Source organism: Mustela putorius, unplaced genomic scaffold (genome assembly GCF_011764305.1).
Source record: "Mustela putorius furo isolate JIRA1106 unplaced genomic scaffold, ASM1176430v1.1 tig00000145_pilon_pilon_pilon, whole genome shotgun sequence".
NCBI lineage: Eukaryota > Metazoa > Chordata > Mammalia > Carnivora > Mustelidae > Mustela > Mustela putorius.
The window spans coordinates 23,204,540-23,222,726 of NW_025421294.1; the positions used below are offsets into that span (position 1 = coordinate 23,204,540).

The 18,187-nt window shown below is 44.7% G+C and overlaps 1 protein-coding gene across 1 annotated transcript; it reads right to left on the bottom strand.

Moving 5' to 3' along the window:
* Nucleotides 1-10,922: 10,922 nt before the first annotated feature.
* On the bottom strand, nucleotides 10,923-16,238 carry WNT8A (Wnt family member 8A). Its single transcript, XM_045075461.1, has 6 exons — nucleotides 16,132-16,238; nucleotides 15,998-16,031; nucleotides 15,632-15,770; nucleotides 14,346-14,471; nucleotides 13,503-13,645; nucleotides 10,923-12,381 (listed from the first exon to the last, which is right to left on the bottom strand). Exons 1-6 carry the CDS (start codon nucleotides 16,197-16,199, stop codon nucleotides 11,836-11,838), a joined length of 1,056 nt encoding a protein of 351 aa, XP_044931396.1. The 5' UTR covers nucleotides 16,200-16,238; the 3' UTR covers nucleotides 10,923-11,835.
* Nucleotides 16,239-18,187: the final 1,949 nt, after the last annotated feature.

Here is an 18,187-nt window from a genome sequence, read left to right on the forward strand (position 1 = left end):
CAAGAATAAATCCTTTTAGAAAAATATAAGATGACCAGGGAACTAAAATCAAACATTCCCTTAATCTCCCTGGGAACATGAACCCCCATGTTATTCAGGTAACTTCCCCTCATGTTCAGATTCTCCTGGCTTTTTGATAGTTCTTTGTGTTACTGGCAGAACTGTTTGTTCACCAGAAACATCAGAATTCAGTACGAGACAAAAATGGAATTATCTCAGCTAAATGGGAACTTTGAAAAGCTCCAGATTGTGATCTATTCTAAAGTGTCCTCAGTTTTTAACAACTTCTGAGCATGGAGAGGAATCAGGATGGGTTTGGGTCATCCTCTAGGAAAATCAACAATTTCTTTCTAACGTTTTAGCCATAGAGGCAACAAAAACATCTCGCTCTTCAGTATAGTTTTAACAATATTTTTATCTTCACTGTGTTCTTTAGGTTGTGGGTTGTGTTGGTACGCCTATGAAAGCCCAGAACTTGGCGGAAATTTTGTATTGTCCATTTTTCAAGAAAATTTCATTCTTCCCCGTTTGCGCTCATATAGATCATATAACTCCTATAGGTCAGACTTCTTCTGTCATACCGTACTACCCTTCCTGCGTCTAGAGAAATCAGAACTGAAGAGGAGGATCATGACACAGTGGGGAATTGCATCCATACCCTCAGCCCACCCCCTGTCCTTCAAACTCTGGAGATTATTCAGAGTCAACCCCAGGACACTGGTGAGTGTGGGAAGCTTTTGGAGGGGTGAGGAGTGGGAGGGCACCAGGGCCCTGAAAGATCTTACGAAGTTTCCTGCCAAGCTGGCCTAGGATTAACCCATCATTTCCCAGCCAGAGCTATCCCAGCTGTCTTGCTTTCCTGGGGCCTCTCCTGTTAATCTATGGAATTGACCAACTGAGTTTGACCGTGACTGGCTTTGTTTTGCAAAACAAAATTGGTAAGGCAGGCCTCATGCTGATTGACTGAATGGTGTCATCAATTCAATTCAAAGGGTGCCACAAAAGCAAGGAAATGAAACTTCAATTTCCTCCTCATGTTAAATGATAGCTTATCATACCAATTATAACCCTTATGCAGCTCAGGGCAAAGTATTTTATTGCTTTTATTGTGAACAGCAATAAACCACTCTCACTTCCACTTTTTCCTCTAACTCCCACCCCCACCCCACACCTGATTAAGGCTCCTCGGAAAGGACTGTTCTCTATTGTCAATGGTCAGAGAACCAAAGCTTTGTTTTTTAACCCCCACCAACCTGTCAAGATTTTACCTTTATTCTAGCTAGGAAGCACCAGATTTGCTTGAAAATAGAAACAAACAACCAAGGAGAAGTGGGGGAAAAGCTATTCTGGCTTCAGAGCTCCCTTGTAATGTTCAGCTCTTCTCCTTCCTACTTGAATGAGCTTTGCTTCTGCTCTGGATGAGGCAGACATCTTTTGTTGTCTTTCCCTGTATTCAGTGCCCCTGTACACACCTCCTCTAGAAAGATTATCATAACACATTTATGGGCACAAGTGTGCTTTCCTTCCCGATTGGGAAGGACTGTGTCCCCTCATGTTTATGTGCCTGACCCACAGAAGACATTCATTGAATGAAGAGATTGAAAGAGGCCACCCACAAAATTCAGCTCATCTATCTCTCTACCTGCCAGCAAGTCTGGCAGCAATTCCCAGATTCCAAAAGAGATTCAGTTGCTCAGGTTTCTCACTGGCCACTTGTGGACATCAGTGGGAGAGATGTGGTGTTGAACAGGGAGCCTGCTTCTCCCTCTTCCTCTGCTGCTCCCCCTGTTTGTGCACGCACACACTCTCTCTCTGTGTCAAATAAATAAATAAATAAAGTCTTAAAAAATAAAGTCTATTTATTTATTTAATTTTATTTTTTTATTTTTATTTTTTAAAAGATTTTTATTTATTTATTTGACAGACAAAGATCACAAGTAGGCAGAGAGGCAGGCAGAGAGAGAGGAGGAAGCAAGCTCCCCGCTGAGCAGAGAGCCTGATGCGGGGCTTGATCCCAGGACCCTGGGACCATGACCTGAGCTGAAGGCAGAGGCTTTAACCCACTGAGCCACCCAGGTGCCCCAAAGTTTATTTATTTTTAATTAATCTCTACACCTAACATGGAGCTCAAACTCATGACCCTGAGATCAAGAGACTTGTGCTCTTCTGACTGAGCCAGCCAGGAGCCCCTGTGCTCTACAACATGTTTATTCAGATGAAGCCAAGTTAAGGTAACTACTAGAGAATGAATGAAGAATAGTGAGAAGAGGAATGGATGACCTTTTCCTTATAGCTGGGCATAAGTGGTAATGATATGTTTGGGAAACCTCATATGCTCTTCTCTTTCCCCCCCTTTTTTTTTTTTAAGATTTTATTCATTTATTTGAGAGAGAGACTGAGAGGGATAAAGAGAGGGAGTATGAGTTGGGGAGAGGGAAAGAGAGGGAGAAGCAGACTCCCCATTGAGTAGATAAGGGAGCCCAACGTGTGGCTGGGCTCAATCCCAGGACTCTGGGATTACAACCTGAGCCAAAAGCAGACACTTAACCAACTCTCCTTCCTTCTTTTTATCTGAAAAATTTGGGTTGGTGCCTGGGTGGCTCAATTAGGTGAGCATCTGACTCTGATCTCAGCTCAGGTCTTAATCTCAGGGTCGTGAGTTCAAGGCCCACATTGCACTCCACGCTGGGCATGGAGCCTACTTAAAACAAAACGTGTGTGTGTGTATTTTTTTTAATTTCACATGGCACATCCAAGCCCTCCCCCATCATTACCTATCTGAGTTATTATTTTTTTTAAAAGACTTTATTTATTTATTAGACAGACAGAGATCACAAGTAGACAGAGAGGCAGGCAGAGAGAGAGAGAGAGAGAGAGAGGGAGAGGAGGAAGCAGGCTCCCCGCTGAGCAGAAAGCCTGATGTGGGGCTCGATCCCAGGACCCTGGGATCATGACCTGAGCTGAAGGCAGAGGCTTTAACCCACTGAGCCACCCAGGCGCCCCTATCTGAGTTATTATCCAGCTGGTTGCTCCTGATAATAGTATGGATCCTTTCCAGAGCAAAAGACCAAGGAGTTGCTTGAACTCAGAATTAGGAGACCTGAGGTCTATCTTCAGCTTGACCTTTACGTCTAGACAAATAACCTTGGGCAAATAACTTCCCTCTTCCGTAAGGTGAGAGGATTATAGGAGATGACTAAGGTCTTCTCCATCGCTAAGATTCCATGAACTGTTTAATGTCAGAAGAGCACTAATTACCTACCCTATGCAGAGTGTTGTGAGAGGTTTATGGAGGCAGGGAGAGGTAACATGGTTCTACCTCCAAGTGGAGACTTGTCAGCTCTATCGTTGAAACAGAGAAAATCCATAATGACTAGATATCATAGGCAGTGATATTTAGATCCTATCCAATAAAAGGCAGGCAATTTCAAGGAGCAGGTAATAAACCTTAAGAACAGAATGTTTGGAGTTGGATAGTCAGTAGTTAGGGCAAAAGTATTTCAGGGAGGAAGATGGCCTTCACTGGGACATAGAAGTTGCATGGGAATACTATATGTGAGGAACTATCATCATGTGGTCTAGCTGGGGCTGAGGAAACAAAGGATGAAACTGGAAAAGTGAGTTAGGAGCAGTTACTTGTGGGAAGGACAGTGGGCTGGAGGAAGAAGGGAATAAAGCTGATTATTCATGTTTTGGTCTATTGACTTCTAAATTGTTTGAATTTTTATGAGAATATATTTATAGAAAAAATGTTTAAATGTTACTGTAGGATAGTGTCCAGTTTAGGAGACTTGAAATGTCAGGCCAAAAAATTGAGATTTTATTTTCTAGGACATTGCAAGGGATTTTTCTTTTGTTTTGTTTTGTCTTTGAGGATTTAAAAATTTTAAGTATACTCATTTTAAGTATACTTTAGAGTATTCCTCCTCAATGTGGGATTCAGACTCCTACCCAGACATCAAGAGTAACATGCTCTACCAACTGAGCCAGCCAGGTACCCTTCTTTGTTAGTTTGTTTTTACTTTTATTTATTTATTTTTAAAAGATTTTATTTATTTATTTGACAGAGAGAGAGCACAAGTAGGCAGAGAGGCAGGCAGAGAAAGAGTGGGGAAGCAGGCTCCCTGCTGAACAGAGAGCCTGATGCAGGGCTTGATCCCAGGTCCCTGGGATCATGACCTGAGCCGAAGGCAGAGGCTTTAACCCACTGAGCCACCCAGGTGCCTCTGTTTGTTTGTTTTTAAATCAAATGATGAACTGAATGTGGTATATAAGATAAATATTATAACAATGTGTTAAATGGAGAGTCAAGAGCCAAAATATCAATTGTTGAGTGCAAAGTTTAGTAGAAAATTTAGGTACAAGATATAACAGTGTTAGTCAAAACTGGAGGCAAAAGTAATGAAGAGGAGGGTATAGATTTGGAGGCCAAACCTAAAGGAAGATGACTAAATATGAAAAGTTGAGCAGAGGGAGGAGTCAAGGAAGATTCAGGACAAGTTTCAGTCACTCACAGTTTTTCCATGGCCTGAAATTTCTCCATGGAAACAGAAGTCATAAGAGAAAATCAATGTTGTCATCCCAGTAGAAATGGTTGGTGAAGCATTAGACCTGTGGTGCCTTGAATTTGCACAGAGATGGGGATTTAGCAGTCATCAGCAGAGAAACAGAACTGGAATTTTGGAGTAGATCTCCAGTGGTGGGGTGCCTTGGTGGCTCAGTTGGTTAAGTGTCTGCCTTGGGCTCAGGTCATGATCCCAGGGTCCTGGGATCAAGTCCCATGTTGGGCTCTCTGCTGAGCAAGGAGTCTGCTTCTCCCTCTTCCTCTGCTGCTCCCCCTGCTTGTGCACATACTCTTTCTCTCTGACAAATAAATAAAATCTTTAAAAAAAAGAAAAGAAAAAAAGGCCTCCAATGGTGAGAGCAGAGAAGCAAGTGTGTCCTGGTTGTCAGTTTCGTGTTCTTGCCCTTGCACCATTTCCAGCTTTGACAATTGTGGTCCCAGCTGATGGAGGTGGGAATCAAGACTACTTCGCTGAAATGACGGGGGTTAGAAATGAACTCAGGCCATGAAGAAATAAATGGCAAGTAGGACCTGATGAGGCAATCAAAGCTCTGTGGCAGCAGAGAATAATAAAAAAGAGTGTGAGAGAAAACCAGTGAGAAACTGGAGTAATTAGGGTTATTTAGCTTGGAGAAAAGGAGAGTTTGAAGGCCTGAATCCATAATGAGAGGTCCTGGAAGTTTTAGTAGGCTTAAAATATAGCAGTGCTGATTCAGGTTAGACATGCAGCAAATGTCCTGATAAGTAGTTTATCACAAGAAGGAAGGACTGACTTCCCCCTCTCTCTTGGTCTTTCTTTTGATCTTTTCTTTTCTTTAAAGATTTTATTTATTTGTTAGAAAGAGAGGGGACAAGAAGGGGGAGAGGCAGGCAGAGGGAGAAGCAGGCTCCCCACCAAGCAAGGACCCTGAAATCATGACCTGAGCTGAAGGCAGATGCTTAACTGACTGAGCCACCCAGGCACCCCAAGATTTTATTTGTTTATTTGAAAGAGAGAGAGAGAGCGCATGAGCCAGGGTGGTGGTGGGGCAGTTTGCATGCAGAGGGAGAGCAGACTGCTTGGAGCAGGGAGCCCAATGGGGACTTGATTCCAAGACCCGGGGATCATGACCTGAGCCAGAGACAGATGTTTAACCAACTGAACCACCAGATGCCCCTCCCTTGATGGTCCTTCTTTTCTTTACTTTTTTCTTTTCTTTTCTCTCTTTCTTTCTTTCTGGAGTTTATTTGAGAGAGAGAACAAAAAGAGGGGGAGAGAGAGAGAGAGAATGCAGGAGTGGGGATAGAGGGGTAGAGGGAGAAGGAGAAGCAGGGAGCCTAGTGTCTCAGGGCTCCATTCCAGAATCATGACCTGAACCCAAGGCAGATGCTTAACTGACTGAGTCACCCACACGCCCCTCTTGATGGTCTTTCAAGCAGAGTGTTCGATGTTCTACTCTTCAATAGGCTTTTGATTAGGAGCTGTTCTGTTAAGAAGCATGTGGCTGAATCAAGTCATCTCTTATGGACTGCAGGAAGTCCTGGTGAAGAAACGACAAGGGACCTCAGTACCTCAACATGGGTCAGTTCAGGAACCTGAGGATCTGGGAGGAATGTAGGAATGAATCTGGGCTCCTGGTGTACCAGCAGGCCTTTTCCCTTACCCACAGGCCTAGTTCCCTTACCCTAGTCTCCCTACCCCCTCACTGACTAAGTGCAGTCTGAGGCTTCCTGGAGCCCTGGCCTAATTTCCGTAATACTTGCATTTGTCATCCAACATCACTTTTCTGATGACAAGAGCAGTCTGGCAGGTGGACAGAGCATGAGCCATGGACAGTGTTCAGGGCCTTGGAACCTAGTGTTATCTCTTCAGTCATCTCCTTTGGTGACACTGGGCAAGACACTTTGTTCCTCTAAAACCAGCTTTCCTCCCTTTTGTTAGGGAATGTAGTGGGGATTAGCTGGTTTAGAGCTGTAGTCCTACTCAAAGGTCTTTAACTTCTCCTGAAGCTTTTGCTCTGGTTCTTGCTTTCATTTCATTTCCCCCAACCCAAACATCTGTATCTAGGCCCTGAATCTCTCTCTGGCTTTTCTGATCAATGATTATAAGTAGTTTGTGATCTGGGGCGAGAGATTTGTCTTTCTCTGGATCCTGTTTTTCCTTCCTCTACCCTCTAAAATAAACACTCCTTCTTTACATTCCTTTGAAACTTTGACCTCTAATATAGACCATAGTTGTTAGCCTTTTTCTTTGAGTACCACCTAGCCAACCAGGATTCTGTCGTCCCAGGTCTGCAGGAGTCAGGCTATCTTGCTTTATCATTCTAAGGAAGGCCTTTGCAAGTCAAAAGTTAGGTTTCTCCATTCTAGAGATGGGCTGAGAATTTAACGCTCCTGCATGCGCAAGAGAGAGGAAGAGGACACCTTTCACTGCATATGAATGGTAGTCATTCTGCAAAGCTGTCCTGACAGTTAGGAATGTCACCCGAGATTCCCGGGGCTCCCAGAGCCGGAGTGATGTCGGGAAAGAGTATAGATTTGGGTGATAGGGGCCCAGAATTAAAATCGACCTCCTTGTGTTTAATTTTAGGTTGGGTGCTTAACTTATCTGAGCCAGTTTTCTCAGTAATAAGAGGGGAATAATTGTAACGCTTTAATTGGCTTGTTCCCAGGATTGAAGCATATAATATACCTTAACACTTGACCCTTAGTAGGTGCTTCATTACTTCCCTTTCACCCTTGCTGTTACAACTGCCCACTGGCAAACCCTGAGGAGACTGGCAAGGGCCCATAGGAGCTCTAGCAACAGACCTCACAGTTTTCTTGGGAGTCCCTAATTCTCCGCATGACAAAGGTCAGATGGGAAGGAGGAGGAGGAAGAGCAGGAGGAGGTGAGGGAGGAAAAGGAGGTGGGAGGAGAGGAGAAGAAGCTTTGGAGGGGTCTGGCAAGCAGAAGCATGTTCTCCTTTTAAAACAGACTGAGAGGGGCACGGGGGGGCTCAGTGGTTTAAGCCTCTACCTTCGTTCGGCTCGGGTCACAATCTGGGTTCTGGGTTTTAGCCCCGCATTGGGCTCTCTGCTCAGCGGGGAGTCTGCTTTTTCCTCTGCCCCTCCACTCATGCTCTCACTTTCTCAAATAAATAATTTAAAATAAAATAAAATAAAAATAAAAGCCTGAGGAAACACAGGCTTCTACTCTCCAGGCCATGTGAAGCGTGCCTGCATTTGAAATACAGGGATAGGCTCATGGACCGGTTTCCCTCATTGAGCTGATTCTTTTTTTCAACAGGTTTTCAGGATCCACCATAGATTGTGGGCCAATATTGCCATTCTTGGGCCCTGAACCTATTGAATATAGGAGTTTTACTGTTCTGTCACCTCAATGATAGCCAGTTTGTTAAGGATGAGCCAAAAGGGAAGGAGGGTAGGGTTGTAACTAGTGAATCTGAATAACACTGCAATGCGTTGGAATGAATCCCTGACAGGAAGGTGATGGATGTAGAGAAATCTGAATTCCTTTAGCTTCTGGCTCAGGGTCTATGTAGGCAGATTGGTTGATGTGATTGATTGCCATGAGGATAAGATGAATGAGGATGGAAGAGAGCTGGAAGGAGTGGGACTACGAGCTTTTTGGGGAAGTAGGAATTCTTTCCATGGAATTCCCAATCGCTCTGGGCTTCATTCGTTGAAAGCCTCAGATATAAACCCACAGAAGACATAAGTCATTCTCTTCTTGAATCATCATGTTTGTACAGGATAGTCAAGAGATAGTTTTGTGTCTGAAAATCCCCCCTAGGATTATTTGGGAATGTCGGCAAGGTCTGGGGGCTGTTGCAGTGGGAATGTCCAAGCGTCAAGTACCTGGGTCCTTTGGTTGGAGATTCGGTGAGGAATGAAGGGAGAAAATCTACTTTGTTCATTTCCCTAGCACAGTGTCACAACTTCAGGTTTCTTGATGGGCACTTTGGCATCTTTGTGAACTGGAGGATTGACCTCAAGGCCACAGAATTACAATTTTTGTTTCTCTTTGAGCCCCAGGTTAATAATCTTTTCTTTATGTTGCCTATTTCTTCACCATAATTCTTGTGCTTAGGTAGTGCCTCGTCCCCCTTTCCACTACCATGGCACACAGACACTTCCTTTGTCACTAACTGTGGTGTCTTTCTGTAAGCTTCCTTAGGAGAGAGGTAGAATAAATCTTCTATTTCCTTGACATAGGCTGCACTTTAATGAATTTCTCCTTTTCTCTGGCATCTGTGGGAGTTGTAAATGCACCAGAAAGAACAGAGACCTCAGGGAGCTTTCAAGGTAATTGCTTATATTTTCTCTTGGGATGCCATCTTCCTTAGTGAATATTTCACTTTTCTTTTCACTAAAAAAAAAAGAGGGGTTATTTCCTGTTGGCACTTAAAAAAATAACTATTTTTTCTAAAAGTATTTAATGACAAGTATTTTTTTAGCATTTATTTATCTATTTGTTTGTTATTTATTTATTAGATTTTATTTATTTCTTTGACAGAGACAAATCACAAGTAGGCAGAGAGGCAGGCAGAGAGAGGAGGAAGCAGGTTCTCTGCTGAGCAGAGAGCCTAATGCGGGGCTTGATCCCAGGACCCTGAGATCATGACCTGAGGTGAAGGCAGAGGCTTTAACCCACTGAGCCACCAAGGCGCCCCTTTAATATTTATTTTTTTAAAATATTTTATTTATCCATTTGAGAGAGGGAGGGGAGCGGGGTCAGAGGCACAGGGAGAAGGAAACTTCCCACTGAGCAGGGATCACGCTGTGACGCAGGGCTTGATCCCAGGACATGACCTGAGCCCAAGGCAGACACTTAATTACTGAGCTATCTAGGCTCCCCTATTTATTTGTTTTTAAAGGGGCTCAAACTCACAACCCTGAGATCAAGAGTTACATGCTCTACTGACTGAGCCAGCCAGGTACCCCAGTAACTCATTCTTTTTGATAAGAAAAATATTTGTTTATTGTAGAGAAATGTAAAAATGCAGAAAAACACAAAAAGGAAAACTAATTACTCTATTTGGTATTACATGATAGCAAATGTTTTCATATTTTCTTAAGTAAGCTCTATGCTCACTGTGGGGCTTGAGCTCATGACCTTGAGATCAAGAATGGCATGACTTAACTGACCCAGCTAGGTCCCCAGTATTTTCCTGTTTTAAAAAACAAAATTGGGTTATACTGAACATACTGTTTTGTAATTAACTTTTTTCACTTAATAGATCATGTATGTTTTTCATGTTGCTAAGTGTTTCTCCAGAATATTATTTTAATGGTTGATATTCCATTGTGGGGCCATGATTTAACTAGTTTGCTGTACTGTTGAACATTTAAATTAAAAAAAATTTTTTTTAAAGATTTTATTTATTTATTTGACAGAGAGACAATGAGAGAGGGAACACAAGCAGGGGAAGTGGGAGAGGGAGAAGCAGATCTCTTGTAGAGCAGGGAGCACTACACGGGGCTGGATCCCAGATCCCAGGACCCTGGGATCTTGACCTGAACCAAAGGCAGAGGCTTAACGACTGAGCCACCCAGGTGCCCCTTTAAATTGTTTTCTAATTTAAAATGTTAGGCTTGAGGGTGTTTCCACACTCTTGGTGACCAGTCATTTTACTTGTTTATTCAACATATCTGAAATACCTCATCCCTGCAGGGGTGCTTGGCTTTTGCCCAGAGGGGAGATTCCCAAGGCTGGGATGCTCGAAATTTAGGAGACCAGTTGTTGAGCCCCTAGGGGCTCCCCGCCCAAGATTGCCAGTGGAAGATGTAGAATTGCAAATGAGGAAGGTAGAATCCACAACTTTCCTAGTCTCTTGCCCAGGTCCTCCCTGAGGCATACAGACACCCCAGGAAGCCCAAGTTAAGAGAGCAAACACACTTTGAATATGATTCAAGTTCAAAGGGCTTCCTTGTCCCTCAAGTTTCTTAGGTTGCATTAAAATACCACCTTTTAAATCTGGGAGTATGGATAGTTTTCCTATTGGCCCAGTTCTTGGTTCTCAATTATATTATCTCTCAAACACATATCCAAGGGGGTTGGATACTTCCAGTTTTCCCCTTAGCCTTGTGCATATTTGGAATATACAAGCAGGGTTTCCCATTCTTTTTTTTTTTTTTTTTTTTTTTAGATTTTATTTATTTATTTTTCAGAGAGAGCATGCACAAGCAGGCAGAGTGGCAGGTGGAGGCAGAGAGAGAAACAGTCCTATGTAGGACTCGATCCCATGACCCTAGGATCATGACCTGAGCCTAAGGCAGCGGCTTAACCCACTGAGCTACTTGGGCGTCCCTCCCATTCCCTTTCTTAAACTAAGGTTTCCAAAGAGAGAAATAAAAGGTCTCAGATGGATGGATATATATCCTAGCATTTATTGCAAAATGAAGTTGAGTTCCCAATCTGGGAAAATAACAAAACAGAGTCATTTGACAGCTCTTTGGGGAAAAAAATCCAGTCTTTGGGCAAGGTGGTGGAGGGACTTATCTAGATAAGTCTAGATACACTGGGATCATCTGCCCACTTACTATGACCATTCTTTTTCCATGGTTACGAAGGCGGTTTCTGATCTGGGAAAATCCTCAGCTTATGTTGGGTCCTGGTTTCCCCAGAGTTTTGTGGGGAGATTGTTTTTTTTTTTTAAAGTAAGCTCTGTGCCCAATGTGGGGCTTAAACTCACAACCCCAAGAATAAGAGTCACATGCTCTACCAACTGAACCAGTCAGGCACCCCAAGAACTTTTAAAAAGTGCATACTCAGACGAAAAATCCAATACTCCAAAAAACCTCCCACTAGGGATGTCTATGGTCTCTGCCCCACTTACGTAGGGGTATAAGTGGTACATGTAAGTGGAACATGTAGCTGGTCTTTCTGCAGCTAGCTAGCATCAGGTTGCTCCTTCAGAAGTCCAGACAGAACTCAAGTTTTTTGCTTCCATTCCCTCTGAAACTTGACAAGTACTTTGAGGGTCCCTCTGGATAAGATCCCCCCAAACCAAACTCCCCTCTAGCAAGCTGCAGAAGGACAGGTGCAAAGACCAGGAAATAACTTGCAGGAGAGAGGAGATGGGGTCTGCCCACATTAGAAGGCCAGGCTCCAAACTCAACTCTGCCCAGAATGCTCTGGGGGCAGGTTATACCTGGACCTCCATTTCCCTGGAATTGCAGGTATGAAGGGCGCTACAGACCAACTCTGTGATTTTCCAGTTGTTCTCGAATTCACTCTCTCTGAGAAAGCAACATGCTACCGAGCGAGGGAATCTGTGTGGGTGCTGTCAGGCGCTGGCCTTGCGTCCAGACCACGCGTGGCCCGGGGAGCTGGAGCAGTAGTACCTATTCACCACACGCCTGCACTGGTCACACCTGACTGTACAGCACCACTGGAATTTGCAGTTACAGCTGCTGATGGCCTCAGTTCTTCTCTCTTCCACCTGCAGGCCGCACTCGGTACATAAGCGTCCACAGCTGCGCTGCTCCCACCGGGATGCGTTGCGGCTGTTCTGCAGACACTCCCGACCTTCTGTGCCAGAGATGCCCAGGCTGGAATTGCGGGTGCAGTAATCTGGCGACTCCTCTAGAAAGATCAGCTCTGCCTCTGCACTGGGAAGGAAGGCCTCAGCAGGTGCCCAGCGGCCCTCAGCGCTGTTGCCAGCCCTCAGCTGGCGCTTATCCATCTCAATTTTCAGGGCCCGGTCATACTTGGCCTTCAGGTAGTCCCCCATCTCCCGGAAGTCAGCCAGCTGCAGCCAGCAGGTCTGGATGCTGCAGCTCCCGGAGATGCCATGACATTTGCAGGTCCTTTTCATGATGGCTCGCACTGCCTTCAGAGAGAAAGAGAGAGAGGAGGACTCTGGGTAAGGAAGATGGAAGGCTAGCAATTAAATGGGATATTTTAGAGCTGTGCTGCTTAACTTTGGAGGAGCATCAGAATTCCCAGGGAGGTCTGTGAAAAACACTATTTCTGGGCCCCACTTCAGATCTTCTCAGTTGGAGTATTTGGAGGGTGTAAAGGCATTGGTTAGGGTAATTTTAAAGTGCCCTTGAGTATTCTTTGGGAAAATTGGGCAAATGTTGAGGAAGTTACAGGAATCAGGAAACCCAAGCTCTAGGCACAACTCCATCACTTGTGTAGCTTGTTTCTCTCTCTCACTGGAATAAGAATGATCAAGGGTACTGTGGAAATTAAGAAAATATGATCTTTGGCACTATTATTGTCTTCAAGGTAGGGGCTGGTGAGGGTTTGGATTTGTCCTCTCCCAGAGGGAAGGAAGCTCATGCAGTCTGAACCCCTATCCCTAAAGCAATTACTCATGTGTGTAATTGCCTTGAAAACCTCTTCCCTTGCTCTGGTCCAGGTCATGCAGGTATAGGTTCAAAGGGAAATTTTTATGTATGCTCTAAGCTTTAAATCTAACTTGCTTCCAGATTTGAGTTCAGATTACTCCAGAAGTCTTGGGGCAGAATAGACCCTCCAGAGAAGCCTTGATCAGTCCCAATCCCTTGAAGTCCAGACAGATCTTAGGATACAGGTTGGATGATAACCACCTCCCCATTAATTTCCTAGAACACACAATTGAAATGGTTAAAATTTTAAGTCATGAGAGCAAGGCTTTGGTGTACTGTATTGTTCTGGGTTCTCAGAAACTTGCCTGTGGAAGGGGCTAAACCACAAAGATGAGTGATAAGATTAAAGTAGAAGATCTGAATTTATGGCCTGGTTCTGATGCTTTTTAGTTCTGTTGCCTTGGCCAAGCCACTTGGCTCAGCCTGAACTGCCTTTGTCATCCAGAGAAGGGGATAGCCATCCCAGTCCTGATAGGTGGTTTAAGGATGACACATGGGTATGAGACAGCTCTTGGTAAGCTGTAAGTTTTAAGTGTTCAGATGTGAGGTCCTTGCCAGTACTGACCCTGATAGTTCACTCACGGACTCCTATACCTACCAGTCTGCCTGCCCTGTTGTTGTGAAGATTCATCAGGGCTCTAGCGTCCTTTCCCTTTTCCAAGCTGTCCACAAAGAGTTTGGAGATCCTTTCCCCAAATTCCACATTGTCGCTGCAGCCTCCCCAGATCCAGCCATGACCTCCTGCATGTAAGGAAAGATTAAGTTCTACACATATTTCCCTGCTAAGTTTCAGGAGGAGTCAAGGTTACTTTGGCTAACATAGCTAAACCATCCCCCAAGAGCTCTAGAAGCGTCTAAAGCTGCAGGTGAGACCAGGAAGTAGAGGTGCTCAGAGTGGATGGGTGAGGTCCTTTTCACAAAGACAACTGCCTACCGTTCAGATACTTTCCATCTCCAAGCAATTAGTCTCTACAGGCTCATTAGTGTAGGCATACTGAGCCGGGCCTAGGTGATCTTAGAAGTTCATTGTAGCTCAAACATTCTGGAATTCTGCATCATTACCCTACAGTAGTCTTGTAGAGCCATCTCTTCCCTCTTTGATGACAAATCCGAGTCTTCTAGATGGTCTGCAAATAACTGAGTAGCTCTGGATACTCAGTTAGCTTTACGAGGTAACTGGGTTAGCTTTAAGCTCTCTGGTCTTCTCATTCCTAGAGGTCTTGTTGGCTTTAGAGCTCAGTGTTACTTGGTGATCCTAGATTCATGGACCCAGCTCATCTCTTGGAAGTGTATAGGTCCAGGAGCTCCCACCAAGAAGTTGCTGCCAGCATCTAGGGCTTTGAGGGACCTGTGTGTCCCTTAGCCTTTTCCTGGAAGATCTTAGCCTGCATGTAGCTCTGCCTTCCTCACGTCTTCACCCACATCAGAGAGTACAACTTACCCGTTTTTCCATTTTTCGACTCATCGCAGCCACAGTTTTCAAAATCGCCCATGCTACAGTTCTTGGTGATGGTGTACATGACTCCTGCAGAGCTGATGGCATGAATGAAAGAAGTCTCCCTGGTGGCTTTGGAGAGAAAGAGGTGACTGGAAACTTGGACCCTGATGACCCAAAGGAGAGGCTGTGGAAAAGTAATTGTTTCTCTCCCTTGGTCCCTGCCCCTTTGGGTTTAAGAGGAGGTTCTTCTCTTTGAGAGAACAGTGTATGTCTTTCTAATATCCTTATGTCTTTCAGGCAGACATGACTATCCCCATGGGGATGGGGATGGTAAAATCCACACAGATAGTGATGGGACCAAGGGCACTCTCTTCACTATTTGTATTGGGACCAAGACCCTGCTTTCATGAAATCCTGCCTGGCCTTCTGTTCATTAGCTACTGCTTCTGTGCCTTTGGGCAATGGGGTCTTAGGGCCGTGGAACTGGCTTAGGAAAGAGAGAAGGGCCTTTTCTTCCTTCTGACATGAATCAGGAACTATGTAATAATCATAATGATCATGACTACCATTTACTGAACTTGTGTCTTACCAAACTCTTTAAAAAACATCATCTCATTTCATTTCTACACACTCCCCATTCTGTCTGCATACCCCATAGGAAGACACTTCTCTTTATCCACATCTTTACTCTCTTCCCCCTACCTCTTCTCAGGAACCTCTCTATTGTTTGTATATAAATGGCCTTTATGTGAACTACTACATACAATTATAAAGAGCTGCAAGGTGCACACACACACACACACACACACACACACACACACCCCACATGACCCAGCTCAGTGTGATCTTTCAACTTCTCTGTTGTTGGGATTTTATGACAGCTGGGCAGATGGGAAACTCCTTAGGGGCTGCAAACACAAAGCCCTTGTTTTTATTTCATGCAACTCAGTGCAAGGTAGGTGTATACAAATACACAAATATAGGCCTACATTTAAAAAATAGAGAAATAATTACATTTGTATGGAAATAGTGTTGTTTTCACCTCATTCGACTCTTACAGTACACCTGGTGTACTAAACATAGCTGGCTTTATTGACCCCATGACAAAACTGGGGTTGAGAGAGGATGTAACTCACTCAGGGTTTCACAGTAAGGAAGTGGCAGATGAGCAGACCACTGATAAGTTTTTCATTTCACTGTGCATAGAGATGTCATACATACAACACATACACATACTGTAAGCTCACCTCCATGCACATACACCCCTTTGTGCAGGTCCACAAACTTACCACTTCTCAGCCTGTTGTGCGTGGAGAGCTGGAGAGCATTTTCTGGGCAGTTCCAGCGTTCCCAAGCAAATTGGAACTTACACTCCTCAATGCCACTCTGGGCACCCAGGGCCACGCTGGTCGTGTAGGTCAGGTAGGCCTGGCAAAGGGAAAGGGCTATGAAGGTCAGCCCTGGCTCTGCTCAGTTCTTCTGGGGTTTGGGGGAATAGGCAGGACTCAAATGGGTTAGCTCTCCAGGAAGGAACAATTATGGGTTCCTCTGGGTGGGGGACTTCTGGCCCTGTCTCCCCTCCCCTCTTTTCTTTCCCCAAAAGAGTTCCCTTAGGAACCTGGATGGGTAAAAACAGGAGCCAGAGACCATCCTACCTTGGGACCTGTTATCAGGAAATTGTTCACTGACCTATCAAAAAGAGAAAAAGTGAGGCAGTGGTGAATGGGGATGAGATAATGGGGGTTTCCTCAGTGGGGAGTGGGGAAGGTGGCACAGGGGAAGGACTTACCAGGCAGAGGCACTGAAGGTGGCATAGCATATGCCCACAGCTACCCTGAGCATAAACAGGTCTTCCATGGCCTTGCTCACTCCCAGAGGACCAGGTCCAGCCCAGGGCCAACTCCAGAGAAGTGAGAAGAGGGCAGGATCCTTCTCAGTATTTATGTGGGGGAAATTCTGAATGGCCAAGGGGGAAAAATCAACAGCTCTTCTCATTTGTCCCTTACTGGCAGGGCTGCAGGAGGCCCTGACCCAATGGGGGACCAGGAAGGAAGGACTCAGCCCAAAGCCTCCAAGGAAAGCCCCGCCTCACCCCGCCCCACCAGCCCTTCTTCCCTCCCAGGCTGACAGAGGGGCTGAAGCCTTTTGCTACCCTTGAGGTTTCTTTCCTCTATAAATCAGACTTGTCTCTTCCAGCTCCATGGCTCATTTCTCAGAATCTTGTAGCCTGGAGCAGATGAGGTTCCCAACACTGAGGGTAGGTCAACAATTCCTCAGAGCTACAGTGTCCTCATCTGTCACTGAGACCCTCACTCTCTGTCCTGCCTTCTTCCCCAAGGTGTTAGTAATTATAGGGGAACCCTATTTGGGGCACTCTCCTACTCATTTTACCAAAATAAGTGAATACATCTTACCCACCTTCTTCCTTGGTGACTGTAAAGTTATGGAATCATGGGACTGTGGGACAGAAACACTTCAGAGGACCTCTCTGTAATAGGCCCTTCTACCATGTTCTAGCAAAGTAAGTTCTGGTAAATTTCCTTCATTCATAGTCGGTCTTCATTTCATATGTGAGAATCAACCTTTGGGTCACCCAGGGCTGTATTTGAAAAAGCTAATGCCTTTCTGATCCTGTTTTGTTGCCAGGACATCAGCTCCTTAGGCAGGAATCTTTATTTTCCTTTTTTTTGTTATTATTATTATTTTTAAAGTAATCTCTGCACTCAGCTTAGGGCTCAAACTTGTGATCCCGAGATCAAGAGTCTCATGTTCTACCAACTGAGCCAGACAGGTACCCCAGGAATCTTGTTTTAGGTTCACTTAAGTGCTTGCAAAGATGCCTGGATGAACAAACAGATGAATAAAAGAAATTGCGATCCATAGTAGGGACCCGAGACACCATTCAGGTAAGATTCTTGGGACTGCAGTGAAGGGGTGGAGATCGTCCTCTTTTCCTGGGCAGGGGAAGGCAGCCCAGAGAGACTCAGAGGAAAGTACAAACAGGGGTTCACCATCCTGACTCATTAGTCTGTGACTATGGATGTCCAGATCACATCCCAGCTTCCCAGGGCCTGATTTGGGTGAGAAAGGGAGCTCAGACATCCCCCACTGAAGGAGTTCCAGGGACCAAGGAGTCCTCAGGCTTTTTTACTTATTAGAGCAGTGCACTCAAGCTTGGACTAGGATTGGCGTCAGTCTATAAGCTGTTAACTGTTACCTAAGTACAGAAGGGCAAGTGTTTAGAAATATTTATAACAACTTGATGTAGAAATTTTATGTATTTATTTTATTAATTTTAAAAATGAGATTTATTTATTTAAGTGGGCTCCACACCCAGCATGGAGCTCGACACAGGTCTTGAACTCACAATCCTGAGATCAAGACCTGAGCCAAAATCAAGAGTTGGACATTTAATCAACTAAGCCACCCAGGCACCTTGATGAAGTAATTTTAGATATGCTGGATCTAATAATACGACATTGGACTGCTATTTTGTTGTTGTTGTTGCTTGTGTTTTTGTTTTTAAAATTTTATGTATTTATTTTTGTCAAAGAGAGCTCAAGTAGAGGGAGCAGCAGGCAGAGGGAGAGGCAGTGTCCTCGATGAGCAGGGAGCCTGATGTGGGACTCGATGCCAGGCCCCCGGGGTCATGATCTGAGCCAAAGGCATCTGCCTTTGGTGTCCCAGGGGGCTCCTACTTTGTGTATATTTTTTGTTTCATTTTTCTAAGAGGATTGGTGCGAATGTCACAAATGCAAAATGTCTTTAATGGACTACAGCTCTGCCTCTCAGCCCCCTGAGAAGCTATCTTCCCTTGTTTGCTTATGAGCTTCTCTCGTTGGGGA